The 16,559-nt window shown below is 43.5% G+C and overlaps 1 protein-coding gene across 1 annotated transcript in view; it reads left to right on the top strand.

Moving 5' to 3' along the window:
* Nucleotides 1–16,559, top strand: part of ITSN2 (intersectin 2) — a gene marked incomplete in the record, with an annotated part of 124,643 nt that overhangs the window by 96,073 nt on the left and 12,011 nt on the right. The window contains 2 exon segments of the mRNA XM_034766612.1: nt 11,445–11,566; nt 15,758–15,864. Of these exon segments, the coding sequence (XP_034622503.1) occupies nt 11,445–11,566; nt 15,758–15,864 (229 nt within the window).

The following is a 16,559-nucleotide window of genomic DNA, read 5'->3' as shown; positions in this document are numbered from 1 at the left end:
TATATGCACTTCTTCGGATGCATCCGAAGAAGTGGGCTGTAGTCCACGAAAGCTTATGCTCTAATAAATTTGTTAGTCTCTAAGGTGCCACAAGTACTCCTGTTCTTCTTTTTGCGGATACAGACTAACACGGCTGTTACTCTGAAACTTTTATCTTGTATGCAACAATTTGTGACTTCCTGCTCTGTGTAGCACTCTCAAGCAAAGCTTATAAAGATTCTTCTGCCATGTCTATTATTAATGAGATTTATTAGAGTAGGGCATAAGGACCAATCAAGAACAGGGCCCCATTGTACTAGGCACTCTATAAACACAATAGTAGACACCCCCGACTAGAAGAGCATGCAGTCTAAATGCAGGTTATATCCAATTACGTTAACTCCCTTTCTAAATGTGTTTTACATCTGAAAATATTCCGTTTATCTTTCAAATTACGTCTACATTTTATTCAACGTAAAAAAACATGTTGTCCTTCCAAAGTTGATCTTACCGTAAGTAAGTAACACTTCCATTGGCCATTAAGTTTCATAGCAAGTATGTGGACTTTACTACCAATTGTAGTTACAAGCAAACAGCAGCATGAGCTAAGATAATACAATCATTGGCTTCTCTTGTTGAGGGGATATAACATGCAACAGGGACAGAAAATTACATTGCTCAAAGATCAGGGACTTAGGGCATGTCTACACCACAAGCTTTTGCCAATACAAGTTTCGTTGCCATAAAGCCGCTGCAGTTAGTATCATAGACGACTGGTGCCTCCCCATACTGGGGGGTGGGAGTGGGCACCAGCTAAAGGGGAGGACATGTGACCTCCCCATGTGTCTCTGCCCCGTCCCCAGCTCGGGGCCCTCACACTCTCCCCACCGTCTTCCCCCACCCCATGTTACCTGCGAGGGGGAGGAACTCTGCCCTCCTGCTGCACCAGGCCCATCCCCCCACCCCCAGCATGTTTAGTTGCTCTCCCTGGCAGCCAGGCCGAAGCGGGGAGCGGGATGGAGCCGCTCCTGGTCACTGCTCTGTGTAGCCTAGCCAGCTGCCTGGGAGAGAGCCTGGCTGGGGAGGAGCGGCAGCCTGCTCCCTGTCCAGGCGTGGCTTCTGGGGACAAGGACTGAACATACCGGGAGGGTGGGGGAGCTCTGGCTTTTGCTCGGCCACTGTCCCCGGAAGCCAAGCCTGGGTTGGGGGCAGCCCGCCAGCACTGCAGCCAGGCGCTCTCCCAGGCAGTTGCTGTGCTGCACTGAGCAGTGTCCCAGCGCAGCCAGAAGAGGCTTTGGCCCCGCCCCTTCTGTTGCCCGCCCACCCACTGACACGTTACCTCTGGTTAGTATATTGCTTGTCTGCGCATACTTGGCTCCTTTTGTCAGTGCTACACAACTCAACAGGAGCTCTTGTTTTGATGTGTAGTGCATCCTGGGTAGGTATCCAAGAGTGCAACTCACCACTGTCCAGTACGCTGTCTTAGGGGAAGTTTTGGCAATGCACGGTGGGGCAGAAACAAGTTGTGTAGGTGTGACTGGAACTGTGGGGTCAGGGTCCCATCATGCAATTTTCTCCACCCCATAATGGCATCTGTATCCCATAATTTTCACTCCTATTTTGAAAATCCCATGAACCCACATGGAACTTGTCACTGTCCACCATCTCTGACAGAAGCATGGAGCCTGCACAGCTCTGCAGTATTGTCATGAGCACTGCAAGCACACGACACACGATCCTCTGGTATTTGCAGAGCCACAAGAAGAGCCATGGAGAATATGACAATTTACTGGAGAGTGGATTGCTGTGGGACATAACAAGAACCAATTCAAGATTGCTGGTGGCATTCATGGAGCAGTGGCAAATGGTGGAGCACTGCTTCTGGACTCCAGAAATGAGCACTGTCTGGTGGGATCACATTGTGATGCAGGCTTGGGATGACAAGCAGTGGCTGCAGAACTTTCAGATGGGCAAGAACACATTCCTGAATCTGTGCGCTGAGCTCACTCCAACCCTCTAGTGCAGGAATGCCAAAAAGAGAGCTGCACTGACCGTGGAGAAGTGAGTGGAGATTGCACTGTGAAAACTTGCAGCCCTGGATTGCTATCACTGAGTGGGAAATCATTTTGGAATTGGAAAATCCACTTTGGATGCTGTCATGCAAGTGTGCAAGGCCAGTAATCGTTTCCTGCTACACAGGACTGTGACTCTCAGCCATGTTCAGGACATGATGGATTTTCAGCGATGGGGTTCCTGAACTCCAGTGGAGTGACAGATGGCAAGCATATCCCTATTTTTTCAGTAGACCACCTTGCCACAGAGTACATCAATTGAAAGGGCTATTTTTTTATGGTCATGCAAGCGCTGGTGGATCACCAGGGATGCTTCACCAACATCAGTGTTGGCTGGTCAGGGAAGGTGCATGAAGCTCACATCTTTAAGAACACAGGACTTTTTCAGAAAGGTACAAGCAGGGGCCTTTGTTCTCAACCAGTGGATTACCATTGGTGATATTGAAATGCCAATAGTGATCTTGGGGGATCCAGCCTACCCCTTGCTCCCCTGGTTCATGAAGCCATGCACTGGCCACCTCGACAGCATCAACGAAAGATTCCTCTACAGGCTCAGCAGCTCAGAATGAAATTGAATGTGCTTTTGGTAGATTGAAGGGACGTTGGCGTTGTTTACTCACAAGATTGGATCTCAGTGAGAAAAATATCCCAATGGTTATAGCTGCCTGCTGTGTCCTGCATAATACCTGTGAAGCGAAGGGGGAAAAGTTGCTGCCGGGGTGAAGGGCGGAGGTGGAGCGGCTGTCTGATCATTTTGAACAGCTATCAGAAGATTCATAGATTCATAGATTATAGGACTGGAAGGGACCTCGAGAGGTCATCGAGTCCAGTCCCCTGCCTGCATGGCAGGACCAAATACTGCCTAGACCATCCCTAATAGACATTTATCTAACCTACTCTTAAATATCTCCAGAGACGGAGATTCCACAACCTCCCTAGGCAATTTGTTCCAGTGTTTAACCACCCTGACAGTTAGGAACTTTTTCCTAATGTCCAACCTAGACCTCCCTTGCTGCAGTTTAAACCCATTGTTTCTGGTTCTATCCTTAGAGGCTAAGGTGAACAAGTTCTCTCCCTCCTCCTTATGACACCCTTTTAGATACCTGAAAACTGCTATCATGTCCCCTCTCAGTGTTCTCTTTTCCAAACTAAACAAACCCAGTTCTTTCAGCCTTCCTTCATAGGTCATGTTCTCAAGACCTTTAATCATTCTTGTTGCTCTTCTTTGGACCCTTTCCAATTTCTCCACATCTTTCTTGAAATGAGGCGCCCAGAACTGGACACAATACTCCAGCTGAGGCCTAACCAGAGCAGAGTAGAGCGGAAGAATGACTTCTCGTGTCTTGCTCACAACACACCTGTTAATGCATCCCAGAATCATGTTTGCTTTTTTTGCAACAGCATCACACTGTTGACTCATATTTAGCTTGTGGTCCACTATAACCCCTAGATCCCTTTCTGCCGTACTCCTTCCTAGACAGTCTTTTCCCATTCTGTATTTGTGAAATTGATTTTTCCTTCCTAAGTGGAGCACTTTGCATTTGTCTTTGTTAAACTTCATCCTGTTTAACTCAGACCATTTCTCCAATTTGTCCAGATCATTTTGAATTATGACCCTGTCCTCCAAAGTAGTTGCAATCCCTCCCAGTTTGGTATCATCCGCAAACTTAATAAGCGTACTTTCTATGCCAATATCTAAGTCGTTGATGAAGATATTGAACAGAGCCGGTCCCAAAACAGACCCCTGCGGTACCCCACTCGTTACGCCTTTCCAGCAGGATTGGGAACCATTAATAGAACTCTCTGAGTACGGTTATCCAGCCAGTTATGCACCCACCTTATAGTAGCCCCATCTAATTTGTATTTGCCTAGTTTATCGATAAGAATATCATGCGAGACCGTATCAAATGCCTTACTAAAGTCTAGGTATACCACATCCACAGCTTCACCCTTATCCACAAGGCTCGTTATCCTATCAAAGAAAGCTATCAGATTGGTTTGACATGATTTGTTCTTCACAAATCCATGCTGGCTATTCCCTATCACCTTACCACCTTCCAAGTGTTGGCAGATGATTTCCTTAATTACTTGCTCCATTATCTTCCCTGGCACAGAAGTTAAACTAACTGGTCTGTAGTTTCCTGGGTTGTTTTTATTTCCCTTTTTATAGATGGGCACTATATTTGCCCTTTTCCAGTCTTCTGGAATCTCTCCCGTCTCCCATGACTTTCCAAAGATAATAGCTAGAGGCTCAGATACCTCCTCTATTAGCTCCTTGAGTATTCTAGGATGCATTTCATCAGGCCCGGGTGACTTGCAGGCATCTAACTTTTCTAAGTGATTTTTAACTTGTTCTTTTTTTATTTTATCCGCTAAACCTACCCCCTTCCCATTAGCATTCACTATGTTAGGCATTCCTTCAGACTTCTCGGTGAAGACCGAAACAAAGAAGTCATTAAGCATCTCTGCCATTTCCAAGTTTCCTGTTACTGTTTCTCCCTCTTCACTAAGCAGTGGGCCTATCCTGTCTTTGGTCTTCCTCTTGCTTCTAATGTATTGATAAAAAGTCTTCTTGTTTCCTTTTATTCCCGTAGCTAGTTTGAGCTCATTTTGTGCCTTTGCCTTTCTAATCTTGCCCCTGCATTCCTGTGTTGTTTGCCTATATTCATCCTTTGTAATCTGTCCTAGTTTCCATTTTTTATATGACTCCTTTTTATTTTTTAGATCATGCAAGATCTCGTGGTTAAGCCAAGGTGGTCTTTTGCCACATTTTCTATCTTTCCTAACCAGCGGAATAGCTTGCTTTTGGGCCCTTAATAGTGTCCCTTTGAAAAACTGCCAACTCTGCTCAGTTGTTTTTCCCCTCAGTCTTGATTCCCAATGCGGAGCTATGTGACTCAGGGAGGTTTTGAAAGAGTACTTTAATAGCAAGCCACAGTAATATATTATAGTGTACTGTGCTCTACCTGTCTCTGCAGTTTGAGGCCCCAATAGGAATTGTGTGGTGCTTGGTGTACATCTAAGAATATAACACTGGCGGTGCACCTATTAATTTTGTGGTGCTTGCTGTACATCTATGGTTATTACATGCTAGTTGTCACTGATCGTATGAGTTGTCACAGTGTATAATAACAACTAAGTGGGTGCTTTCACTACTGTAAGGCATTCTGCAGCATATATTGGGAATTAATAAAGATGAATTATTTCCCAAACAGTAGAGTTTTATTCAGTAACAAAAACACTTCCAAAAAAATTCTGTCCAAGTTAAAAGCAAATACATTAATACCTTAATAAATTTATGGAACAGAGCTTAATGAAGGAGTAGGAACATTCATGTCCATTTTAGCTACACAAACATCAACTGTGGATCTTACAGGTAAGTGTATGTGAAATTGTGGTTGTCCTTAATGTCCCCTGGTGTGGAGTGGTAGGGAAAGGGATGTGGCCTCTGAAGCCACCTGGATCATTGGGGGTAGGGGCGGGGTGTAAGGAGTTCTCCATTGACTGCAAAGGGAGGCAAGTCCATGATTATTGAAGCTGTAGGTCCAGAACAGTTTGCAGCCTGTTTGCTGCTGGAGATGCCCTATTATGTCCTCCCTCTCCTTTTACTGCCCTTTATTCCTGCCCACTCTTTCCTTCTCCATACAATCTGCAGCATTCATTCTCCAGGCCATCAGTTCGCCATCTGATGCAGCACTTTTTCCTCCTTATCTGTTTCAGGCATTCCATGGGTGTGGAGGGGGATCCCCTCAAGGCTGCAACAGCAGCAGCTACAGATAAAACACACAGAGGTACCATTGTCAGAGTATAGTCTCAAAGTTAAGATTAAGAACTCCCTTCCTCCCCTAAAGTTTTAAACAAGACATGGTCCTGCCATGCGGGCAGGGGACTGGACTCAATGACCTCTCGAGGTCCCTTCCAGTCCTATAATCTATGAATCTATGCTTATTAATACTTCTGATTTGGAGTGCTTGTGTGCGGTACCACTCTCAGCACCTGCCATGGAGGGACTGGTTCTCCAAGGGCAAGGAGGGAATTGCTCAGTTATATGAAATTCTTAGTATAGGGCAATGATACTGAATGCTGGCATCATTTTCCAGAAGCCGTGGTGAATGTAGCTGATATCACACTCCTGGGGGTAACAAAGGCACAGAGAGCATACATGCTGCTGGCATCCCGAAGCCGCCTGGACCCGTATGCTGCTAGTCTGTTTATTGTAATGGTGCCTGCCAAAGTTATCACCGACTGGTGTGGGAAACTGTTCTACCATGGAGGAAGAAATGAGGCTGCCACCCCAGAAACCTTTGGGAGAGAATTGAAATGTACCTCTGTGAAAGTTTCATTGAGATCTCTCAGGAGGATTCAAGGATCCCTGTGAACATAAACCAACTGCTCATCATGGCCTCCCGTGCCCAACTCTATAGGGCCATGAAAAGCAGATAATTCTACCTCCTTTTTGTTGTACTGCTACCTCTTCTCGTATGAATAAATTAATGAAAAGTTGATGGCATCCCCAACTTAGCAGGACACAGCTATCACCGAAATGGGAAATACAATTACACACTTACCTGAGGTTCCTTCCCCTGCATTGGGCTTGTCCATGTTTCACTGACTGGACTGCAGTGTAGTCTCAAACAGGTCCTGGCTTGTGGCATAGCTGGACCCCCCCCCAGTCACATGTCCCCCATCCTCCTCTTCATCCTTGTTCTTCATGCCAGGGGGGCTGTGACTCGGGCTCGTTGGAGGTATCCATGGTGGTGTATGGCGTGGTGGGGTCTCCACCAAGTACAGCATGTAGCTCTTTGTAAAGGAGCAGGTCTGTGGCTTGGCACCGGATCAACTGTTGGCTTCCCCGGCCTTCTGATATGCCTGTCGCAATTCCTTTGCTTTCACTCAGCACTGCTGCTGATCCCTGTTGTACCCCTTCTTCTGCATCCTCTGTGCAATCTGCTAGTAGATGGCCACATTTCTTTGGCTGGTCTGTAGCTGTGCTTGCGGAACCTCTTCTCCCCACAAGCCCAGGAGAGCCAATATCTCCTGTCTACTCCAGACGGGAGCACATCTGGAGTGTGTCGTCGGCAGTGTCAGCTGGGCAGTCCCACGTAGCAGTGGAGAACTTCTAGGTGTGCTCACCAAGATGGACAGTCAGGAAAAGGCATTTCAAAAATTTGCAGGGTTTTTTAAGGGAGAGGGACTTCTGGTTTCCACGAGCCCTGGGCAGCAGAGTTCACAATTGTGACCAGAGCAGTCAGTGTTGGGCATTGTGGGACAGCTGGAGGACTGTTACTGTCAACATAGGTAACACAGTGACTACATTCACACTGTGTTGACTGCAGTACATCGACCATGGCTCAGTGCCGCTTGGGGAGGTGGTGTTACTGTGTCAGTGGAATGGAGAGCTCACGTCGGTGGGAGACAGATTTAAGTGTAGATACATGCACAGCGAGGTTGACAAAAGACAGCTTATGTTGACCTAACTTTGTAGTGTAGACCGGGCCTTACTAAGTCCTGACAAATGACAAAAAAGCACTACCAGTGTGAACACCCTTTGACTCCTCTAAGGTCTTTATCTCGTATCCCATCAGAGCTGGAACTGAACGTCACAAACCACAAGAAAGAGCTGAAATCTCAGATTGGTAGACTTCAATCAGTTAGAAACCTGGTAGGTTATGAAACATCAGATCTTTTAAAATTCACTTTGATCTGATGAATATCTTGATTCCACCTCCTCTTTCATTCTGGCTTGATTGTAACTTTGACAAACAGCTAAAGCCAAACCAAATCTGGTACACTTTTATGCATGTGCTTAACTTTACTACCAGGAGTAGGTCCCATTGATTTCATAGTAAATTGGAAAAGTAAAATTAAGCATGTGCTTGTTTGCAAAACCAGAGCCTAATAGAGTATTGCCAACCAGAAGCATTCAAAAATCATAAGTCAGGCCCCCAAAAAATCATTACATTGTCTTAAAAAGTGAGTTATTTAGGAAAAAAAAACTTTTGGATTCTTATTACTTGCTTTCAGGTTGTTAAGTCTTTAGGGTTCTTGTTTTGTAGCTTTTTTTTCTGCAACCTCAAGGGCTAGAAGATTTTTATGAAAATTGAGATTCTCATGATTCCAGAAGCTGGGACTATCAAAAAAAATACTATGGCAAGAGTTGGCAATACTGCTAATAATAATAATACTGCTTATTTAGCTTTTCTAATTTAATTGTCCAAGCTGAGAAAACGTATAAAGGAAAGAGCACCAGTGGTAAATAGCAAAGTAGATTTTTTTAAACTTATTTCTATCTTAATCAGTTACCAAATTGAAGTCCATGGAGAACTTCCTGGTGGTCAGCAGAGAGCTGGCTGGTGATATAGTCCTCTTCTGTCCCCATTCCCCTTCTCATTGTTCCTATATATTACACTGCATTGAAGGAAGCTAAAAATGTATTGTTTTCCTAGTACTAATTTTTCATCTATGTAATTGCTCTAATTGTCATGAGGATGTTGCATGACGGTGGTGAGTCTGTGAGACAATCTCTCTCTGTAAAGGTGGAGTCCACAGTATGAAAAAGATTGAAAACTCCCCAAGTTAAAATATTTGCAATATAAATATAGAAATAGGCCTTTTAAAATGATGGGTTTTAACATGATCTTGTCTCTTTACGTAAAAATATATCAGACTTGTCAATTTTGCCCTAAGTCTTTTATTTTCTTCCCTTCACTGTTGTCACTGGGCTTGTGAAGCATTTTTTGAATGTGGAAATAAGAGCTGCTTACATTGCCAGGAAGCAGTATTTGACTTGCAGGGCCTCTCCCTCTTTGTTGGGTGGGGAACCACAGCAGGAGAACAAATGTTAGCACAGGTTCTGTGTAACTGTTCAGAAGTCACAACGCCCAGGGATGGAACAGTAGATAAATATTAGCATTATTAAAATGTGTCTTTGGTTATGGCTTGGTTATGATGAAGTTGAGGTTTGTCGATTCAAAATTATTCCGTCCCCAAAAACTGGAACCTGAAGATGATTTTAGGAAATTCAATAAATGAAGACTCCTCTCTTGCTTCTAATAGTCTTGGTCTCAGAGACATTAGGAGCTTCTGGCTTATTCTGAATGGTATTCGTTCTCTCTCTTGCTGACTCACAACCCCACCCCGAAACATATACTATATAATAACTCTGCGGAATTTAGTTATAAATACTGTGCGTGGAGAAGTTTTTTGTGGATATCTGGATGTTTGTCATAAATTGTCTGGACTATTTGTCTTTTCAAACGCTCTTTGTCCATCTAAACAGCCTGTAGATTTTCCAATCTAATTGGAAAGCTGTTTGCTTTATTTTTTTTCTTGTAGTTTTTGATGCAAATATTAGATTAGATTTGATTTGATTGTTTTCAAAAGCCACCATCAATATGGCATGTATTAAATTTGTAAAGAAAAGGAAAATTAAAGGTCGGGGTTAGTTTGATGGACTCTTGTTCGTACAGAACGTTTTAGCTAACAATTATTTGCCTAGAGCTAAATGTTCATGTGTTTGTTTATACATCTCCGATATTCAGCCATTTGCAGTGTAAAAACAAATACCCCTACTCTTTGCTTTCAGTTTAGATGTTAGTTATAAACATCCAAGGCGTGTGGCTGCAGCACTATGCAGCTAGGGTGACCAAGACAGCAAGTGTGAAAAATCAGGACGGGGTGAGGGGGTAATAGGAGCCTATGTAAGAAAAAGCCCCAAATATTGGGACTGTCTCTATAAAATCGGGACATCTGGTCACCCTATATGCAGCAGAACTTTGCAAATTTGTACTGGTAACTCAGAGGCTTCACTGTAGATTGATTATTTCTGTAAACTAACAATTAAGGGTCCAATTCAGCAAAGCACTTACGGCACAGAATGGAGATGGAAAAATATACACCCTCATCTAGAATACTGTATGCAGTACTGGTCACGCTATCTCAGGGTTTGTCTACATGGCAAGTTAGTGCATGGCAAGCCAGGGTATCCGCAGACCACTAGCTTGCAGTGTACTCACTGGCCATCTGGACTCTTCTAGTGTGCAATAAAAATTCCATAGTGTGCACTCACATGTTCCCACGTGGACAAGCCCTCAGAAAGAACATTGCAAAGCTAGCTAGCTTCAAAGAAGGACAACAAGAATGATTAGGCACATGGAAACCTATCTTCATAGAGATTGAAAAGTTGGGATTGTTTACTTTAGAAAGGAGACAACTAAGCAGAGCTATGATAAAAGTATATAAGATAATGAATGGTAGAGAGACAGGAGATCGGGAGCTGTCTCACAATATAAGAACAAGGGGACGTTCAGTGTGGCCTATTCAAAACTGATAAGCAAAGCTTTTTCACTCAAGCCTTAATTAGATTGTGAAACTTATTGCCACAGGAAGTTGTTGAGGGAAAGAATTTAGTAAGGCTCAGAGAGGGATTGGATGCTTTTATGGATAACTAGATTATCCAGAGAGTTATCATAGTTAATGCTAAAAAAGAATTTTGGTGGGGATAAAAATCTCATACTGCAGGGTTTAAACCAGTCTGTAATTAGGATGAGACTTTCTTGGGGGCACAAATTATTCCACATATGCCTGCTGTGGAGTTCTTGCTGCTTCTCTGAAGCAGCTGATGCTGGCAAGAGACAAGATAGATCCACCGGTCTGATTCAGTGGAGCTGTCCTGTGTAGGCATGTGCTTAAATCTAACCCTATTGAGTGAAGTGCTTAATCACTTGCGTACTTGCTTTGTTGAAGCAGGGCCTAATTGAATAAACTTGATTGGTTTTTTATTTAACTCAAGGATACTGCATCATAAAATGTATTTAACGTTAATGAATAGGTGCAGTTGAGTTCTAATTACTGAATGCTTCATGTATACTAGTAAATGGTCTGTAATACAGTCATTGCTATTAAAATGTCAGCATTTTCTAAACCGAGTGGAAAACCTGAGATTTCAGTTACCAAAGAGCAGTAACTATTTTGGCAAATGTGCTGCCATTTTAAGGCCTGATTTTCAGGGGTTCTGATCACTTGCAGCTCCCGTTGAGTTCAGCTGGAGTGTTAGGAGCTCAGTGCTTTTGAAAATCAAGCAATAAGTGACCACTGTGTATGTTATAAAAATAACGAAGACTGAGTAATATGAGAATTTACGACATATCTATTCCTTTTTGCTAACACATGAGATCACTCTTTTTTGTGAGAATTATCAGGTTTTTTTGATTTAGCAGAGTAAGCATTACTGACAGCATTCATTTGATACGTTTTCTGGGCTTAGAGCCTCAGCTGGGGTAAATGATGGTAGCGTCATTGAAGTACGTGATACTGTAGCCATTTATATAAGCTGAGCATTAGCCCTTACAGGTTTAATAGGACCTGAATGACTTGAAATATTTACTTTTCTAGGGTGTGCTGATCTCCAAACTCTTGATACTATGCAGCCAATGGAAAGGAAAAGACAGGGCTACATTCATGAGTTGATCCAGACTGAAGAGAGGTACATGGACGATCTTCAGCTTGTCTTAGAGGTGAGTTACTTGGAAGGTGTTTTAAACAACTGTCAAAGCAAAGCCTTCAATGTCTTTGTCAAGGCTGGATCCCCACTTTGAACTTTAGGGTACAAATGTAGGGGCCTGCATGAAAACTTCTAAGCTTAACTACCAGCTTAGCTCTGGTTCTGCTGCCACCATTTCAATGGATTCCATTCCTGGGAAACCTTGAAAAACCTTTCACCAATTCCCTGGTGAATACAGATCCAAACCCCTTGGATCTAAAACAAGGAGAAATTAACCATTCCCCTCCTTCCTCTCACCAACTCCTGGTGAATCAAGATCCAAACCCCTTGGATCTTAAAACAAGGAGAAATTAACCATTCCCCTCCTTCCTCTCACCAACTCCTGGTGAATCAAGATCCAAACCCCTTGGATCTTAAAACAAGGAAAAATCAATCAGGTTCTTAAAAAGAAGACTTTTAATTAAAGAAAAAGGTAAAAATCATCTCTGTAAAATCAGTATGGAAATTAACCTTACAGGGTAATCAAACTTAAAGAGCTCAGAGGACTCCCCTCTAGTCTCAGGTTCAAAGTACAGCAAACAAAGATAAACACTCTAGTAAAAGGTACATTTACAAGTTGAGAAAAACAAAGGAAAACTAACACGCCTTGCCTGGCTATTTACTTACAAGTTTGAAATAGGAGAGACTTGTTTAGAAAGATGTGGAGAACCTGGATTGATGTCTGGTCCCTCTCAGTCCCGAGAACGAACACACTCCCAAACAAAGAACACAAACAACAGCCTTCCCCCCCCTCAAGATTTGAAAGTATCTTGTCCCCTTATTGGTCCTTTAGGTCAGATGCCAGCCAGGTTACCTGAGCTTCTTAACCCTTTACAGGGAAAAGGATTTTGGAGTCTCTGGCCAGGAGGGATTTTTATAGTACTGTACACAGGACAGCTATTACCCTTCCCTTTATAGTTATGACAGTCTTCAATGTCTCTTCTTTATCAGATGATCATTATGACATTTGATTCATAGCTGAGTTTGTAAATCTATGAAGTCTGAGGGCTTGTCTTCACTGTGGGGGTAAGTCAACCTAAGTTACGCTACTCCAGCTATGTGAATAACGTAGCTGGAGTCAACGTGGCTTAGGTCAACTTACCCTGGTGTCTTCACTGCGCTGCGTCGATGGGAGACGCTCTCCGGTTGACTTCCCGTACGCTTGGAGAGCTGGAGTACCGGGGTCGACCAAAGAGTGCTCTGCAATCGATTTAGCGGGTCTTCGCTAGACCAGCCGTCCCATATAGACCCTGCGGCGTGGCGTAAAAGGCACCTAGTTCACATTAATGTAGTCCTGTGGGGCAGTTAGAGCACTTTACATAACACACCTCTCTGGCAAGCCATGCCGCGCAGACAAGCCCTTAGACAGCTATTGTCTGTAGTCATCTTTTAAATAACTCTGCAAGTTCTCCTTTGCTACTACCGTCAGACTATTTTAAGGAAGCCAGCCTATCCCCAGTGCCTTACAGATTTCATTCAAGCCAGTTACTGAATTGCTTGCTCTGGGACTATATTGCTGCTTCAGTATTTATCTTCCTCCCCTAGAGAAACACCCCTTTCCCTCTGGCATTACCCTGAGTTGTGGTTCCTAAAGCAAAAAAAACATTTAAATATTTTTGCAAGTACTGCATATTCTCTCACTTGAGTAACTCTTTTCTCCTAAAGGACCTTCTGACTTAGTATTTAGTATTTATATATCACCCTTTACCTTCAACGTTGGTCTGAGACACTCAAATATTATGGTGATGAGCACAGTGTAAGTACCTATATAGAACAGAATAGTCTATAGAGGTCAAAGTGCTTTATAAATGTTAGCTAGTTCTCACATACTATCAGCATGGGATAGGTAAGTAATGCCTACATTTTATAAGTGGGGGAAACTGAGGCAGCGGTTGAGCAACATGCTGCAGGGGAAACTATCACAGTTCAGGGTAACTGCACCAGTATTCCTCCTCCATGGTCCAGCAAGGGCACCAACTCTTAGGCTGCTTCTCCCCAGCTGTCTCTCCCTCCCTTCTGACCGGGGTTTTTCCAGGATCCACCGTTCCCTGCCTACCCTGGGAGTTGCCCAGCAAGACAGACTGGCTCACCAAGCCTTCTCCTGGGAGGGTATAAACAACACAATTACCCACAGTTAATTTACCACACAGCCCTTTCTGAGCAATCACATTTATTCTTAGGGTAAAAATATTACAGTTAAACATTCTTAGCATGTGAGCAAAAGTTAAGTCTTAGGAAGCCATGCTGTGGTGGTGGTAGTTTGGGCTATGCGAAGTTCGTGTAAAGGTGGTGGTGTGACGGGTTGGGTCACAGAAACCCTCTTGGGAGCTGCCACCCGATGTGCCAAGACTACTTCTACCCCGCCTTCCCTGCCAGCTCAGGACTCCAGCACCCTGTCTTGCTGAGCCAGACACTCCCGTCTGCTCCAACAAAGACCCAGGGTCTGAATTACTTGCCCCAAAGCTGCAGGCTTCACTGAAAGCAGCTAACAAGTGTTCCTGTCTTTAACACTCAGATGCCCAACTCCCAATGGGGTCTAAACCCAAATAAATCCATTGTACCCTGTATAAAGCTTATGCAGGGTAAACTCATAAATTGTTCGCCCTCTATAACGCTGATAGAGAGAGATGCACAGTTGTTTGCTCCCCCAGGTATTAACACATACTCTGAGTTAATTAATAAGTAAAAAGTGATTTTATTAAATACAGAAAGCAGGATTTAAGTGATTCCAAGTAGTAACAGACAGAACAAAGTAGGTCACCAAGCAAAATAAAATAAAATGCACAGATCTATGTCTAATAAAACTGAATACAGATAATCTCACCCTCAGAGCTGCTTCAATAAGTTTTTCCTCAGACTGGACACCTTCCAGGCCTGGGCACAATTCTTTCCCCTGGTACAGCTCTTGTTTCAGCTCAGGTGATAGCTAGGGGATTCTTCATGATGGCTCCTCCTCCTCCTTTTGTTCTGTTCCACCCCTTTATATATCTTTTGCGTAAGGCGGGAATCCTTTGTCCCTCTCTGGGTTTCCACCCCCTCCTTCTCAATGGAAAGACACCAGGGTAAAGATGGATTCCAGTTCAGGTGACATGATCACATGACACTGCAAGACTTCATTGCCCACTTGCCAGAACACACGTATAGAGGAAGACTTACAGGTAAAACACACCCATCTGCAGACAGTTGTCCTGGTTAATGGGAGTCATCAAGATTCCAAACCACCATTAATGGCGCACATTTTGCATAATTACAATAGGCCCTCGGAGTTATATTTTATATTTCTAGTTTCAGATACAAAAGTGGTACATTTATACAAATAGGATGACCACACTCAGTGGATTATAAGCTTTGTAATGATACCTTACAAGAGACCTTTTGCATTCAACATATCCCAGTTACGTTATATTCACTTATTATCAATTTTTATAAAATCATATAGACTGCAACGTCACAGGTGGGTTCTTGGACAGGAGCTGTGCAAGCACCAACAGAGTGTACTCTCCTCTTTGGGCTCTGATTAGACTAAATTCTTGAAGCGAGGATGGTCTGTGGTTAGGATGATAGCCTGGGACTTGGAAAAGCTGGGCTCAGTTCCCAGCTCTGCCATAAACCTCCGGTGTGACCATATGGAGCCCTATAAGTACCTAAGAGAGAGATCTAGATAGGCAGAGTTTCCCTCTGGAAACCAGGCATTGGTGTTGGGCTGAGACTCCTGAAAGAAGGGCTTCACCTGCATGCTAGTTAACTGTCACTGTTCCAGGACTGGCTGTATATGTGTAAATAAAAGAAGTTATGTTTGAGTATACCCCGCCTCTGCCTCTCTGATTTCTTTGCCATGGTGAAGCCCACCTGCAGGGCCCTGACACCTGCTACCACTTAGCAAAGAGGTGATGCTGGTGTCAGAATGGGACACTGCTGTTGGAAGAAGGGGCAACCATAGGAACACACAGGAAGCATCTGTAGGAAGTGATCTGGAAAAAAATTCTATTAAAGAGCTTGCTTGTCTGCAGTGATTCTCAGGAGAAATGAATGGGTGGATATCACGAAGTTCTGAATGCATCAGTGCATTCAGTTTCAAACCATTAATAATTTAAGAAAAGAGAGCTGGCCATGTTCTGCTTTCTCTGTGTTTGAAGTTGCTCACGTGTCTGTTCTCTGACTGTAGGTTTTCCAGAAACGAATGGCTGAATCAGGCTGTCTCACAGAAGAAGAAATGGGATTGATCTTTGTTAACTGGAAGGAGCTCATAATGTCTAATACAAAGTTACATAAGTGAGTACAGCTAACATGTGTGCCTCCTAAATGAGAGACCACTAATGTCTAAGCTTTCCCCAAAATAATTTATTCTCCCCCTCCACTCTGCAGGAACTGGTTTTATTGTAAGGCCTGCTCGACACTAGAAAATTAGGTTGACATAACTACGTCACTCAGGGGTGTGAAAAATCCACAACCCTGAGCGGCACAGTTATGCCGACCTAAGTTCCTGTTTAGAGGGTGCTGGGTCAATGGAAGAATTCTTCCATCAACCTAACTACCACCTCTCGGGGAGGTGAATTACCTACGTCGATGGGAGAATTCCTCCTATCAGCGTAGGTAGTGTCTACACTGAAGCGCTACAGCAGCACAGCTGTGCCACTGTAGCATTTGAAGTGTAGACAAGCCCTCAGTGTTTCTGCTCCTGCTGATTATTTCCCACTTGATAATCCTGCTATGTCAATTCAAAGCATTTAAGTATAATGTCACAAAGAGAGGGTTATGAGAGGGAAAGAAACAAACAACAGGAGCAGATGAACTTTTAACAGAAGGCCTTAGAAATAAAGAATATGTGAGGAAAATATATAAAACATGTTTTTCAGAGTTTTCTGAGTGAATTTTTGCAATGACAAACCTGTTAATTATTTACTATAAGGTGGGATGATGCTATGTGCATGTACAGGGTTAAATCAGACTAGATCAGCATTTCTCAA

This window comes from Trachemys scripta, chromosome 3, assembly GCF_013100865.1.
Source record: "Trachemys scripta elegans isolate TJP31775 chromosome 3, CAS_Tse_1.0, whole genome shotgun sequence".
Taxonomy (NCBI): Eukaryota; Metazoa; Chordata; order Testudines; family Emydidae; genus Trachemys; species Trachemys scripta.
The sequence above is the reverse complement of the archived record's forward strand: the minus strand, read 5'-3'. Positions and strand labels throughout refer to the sequence as shown.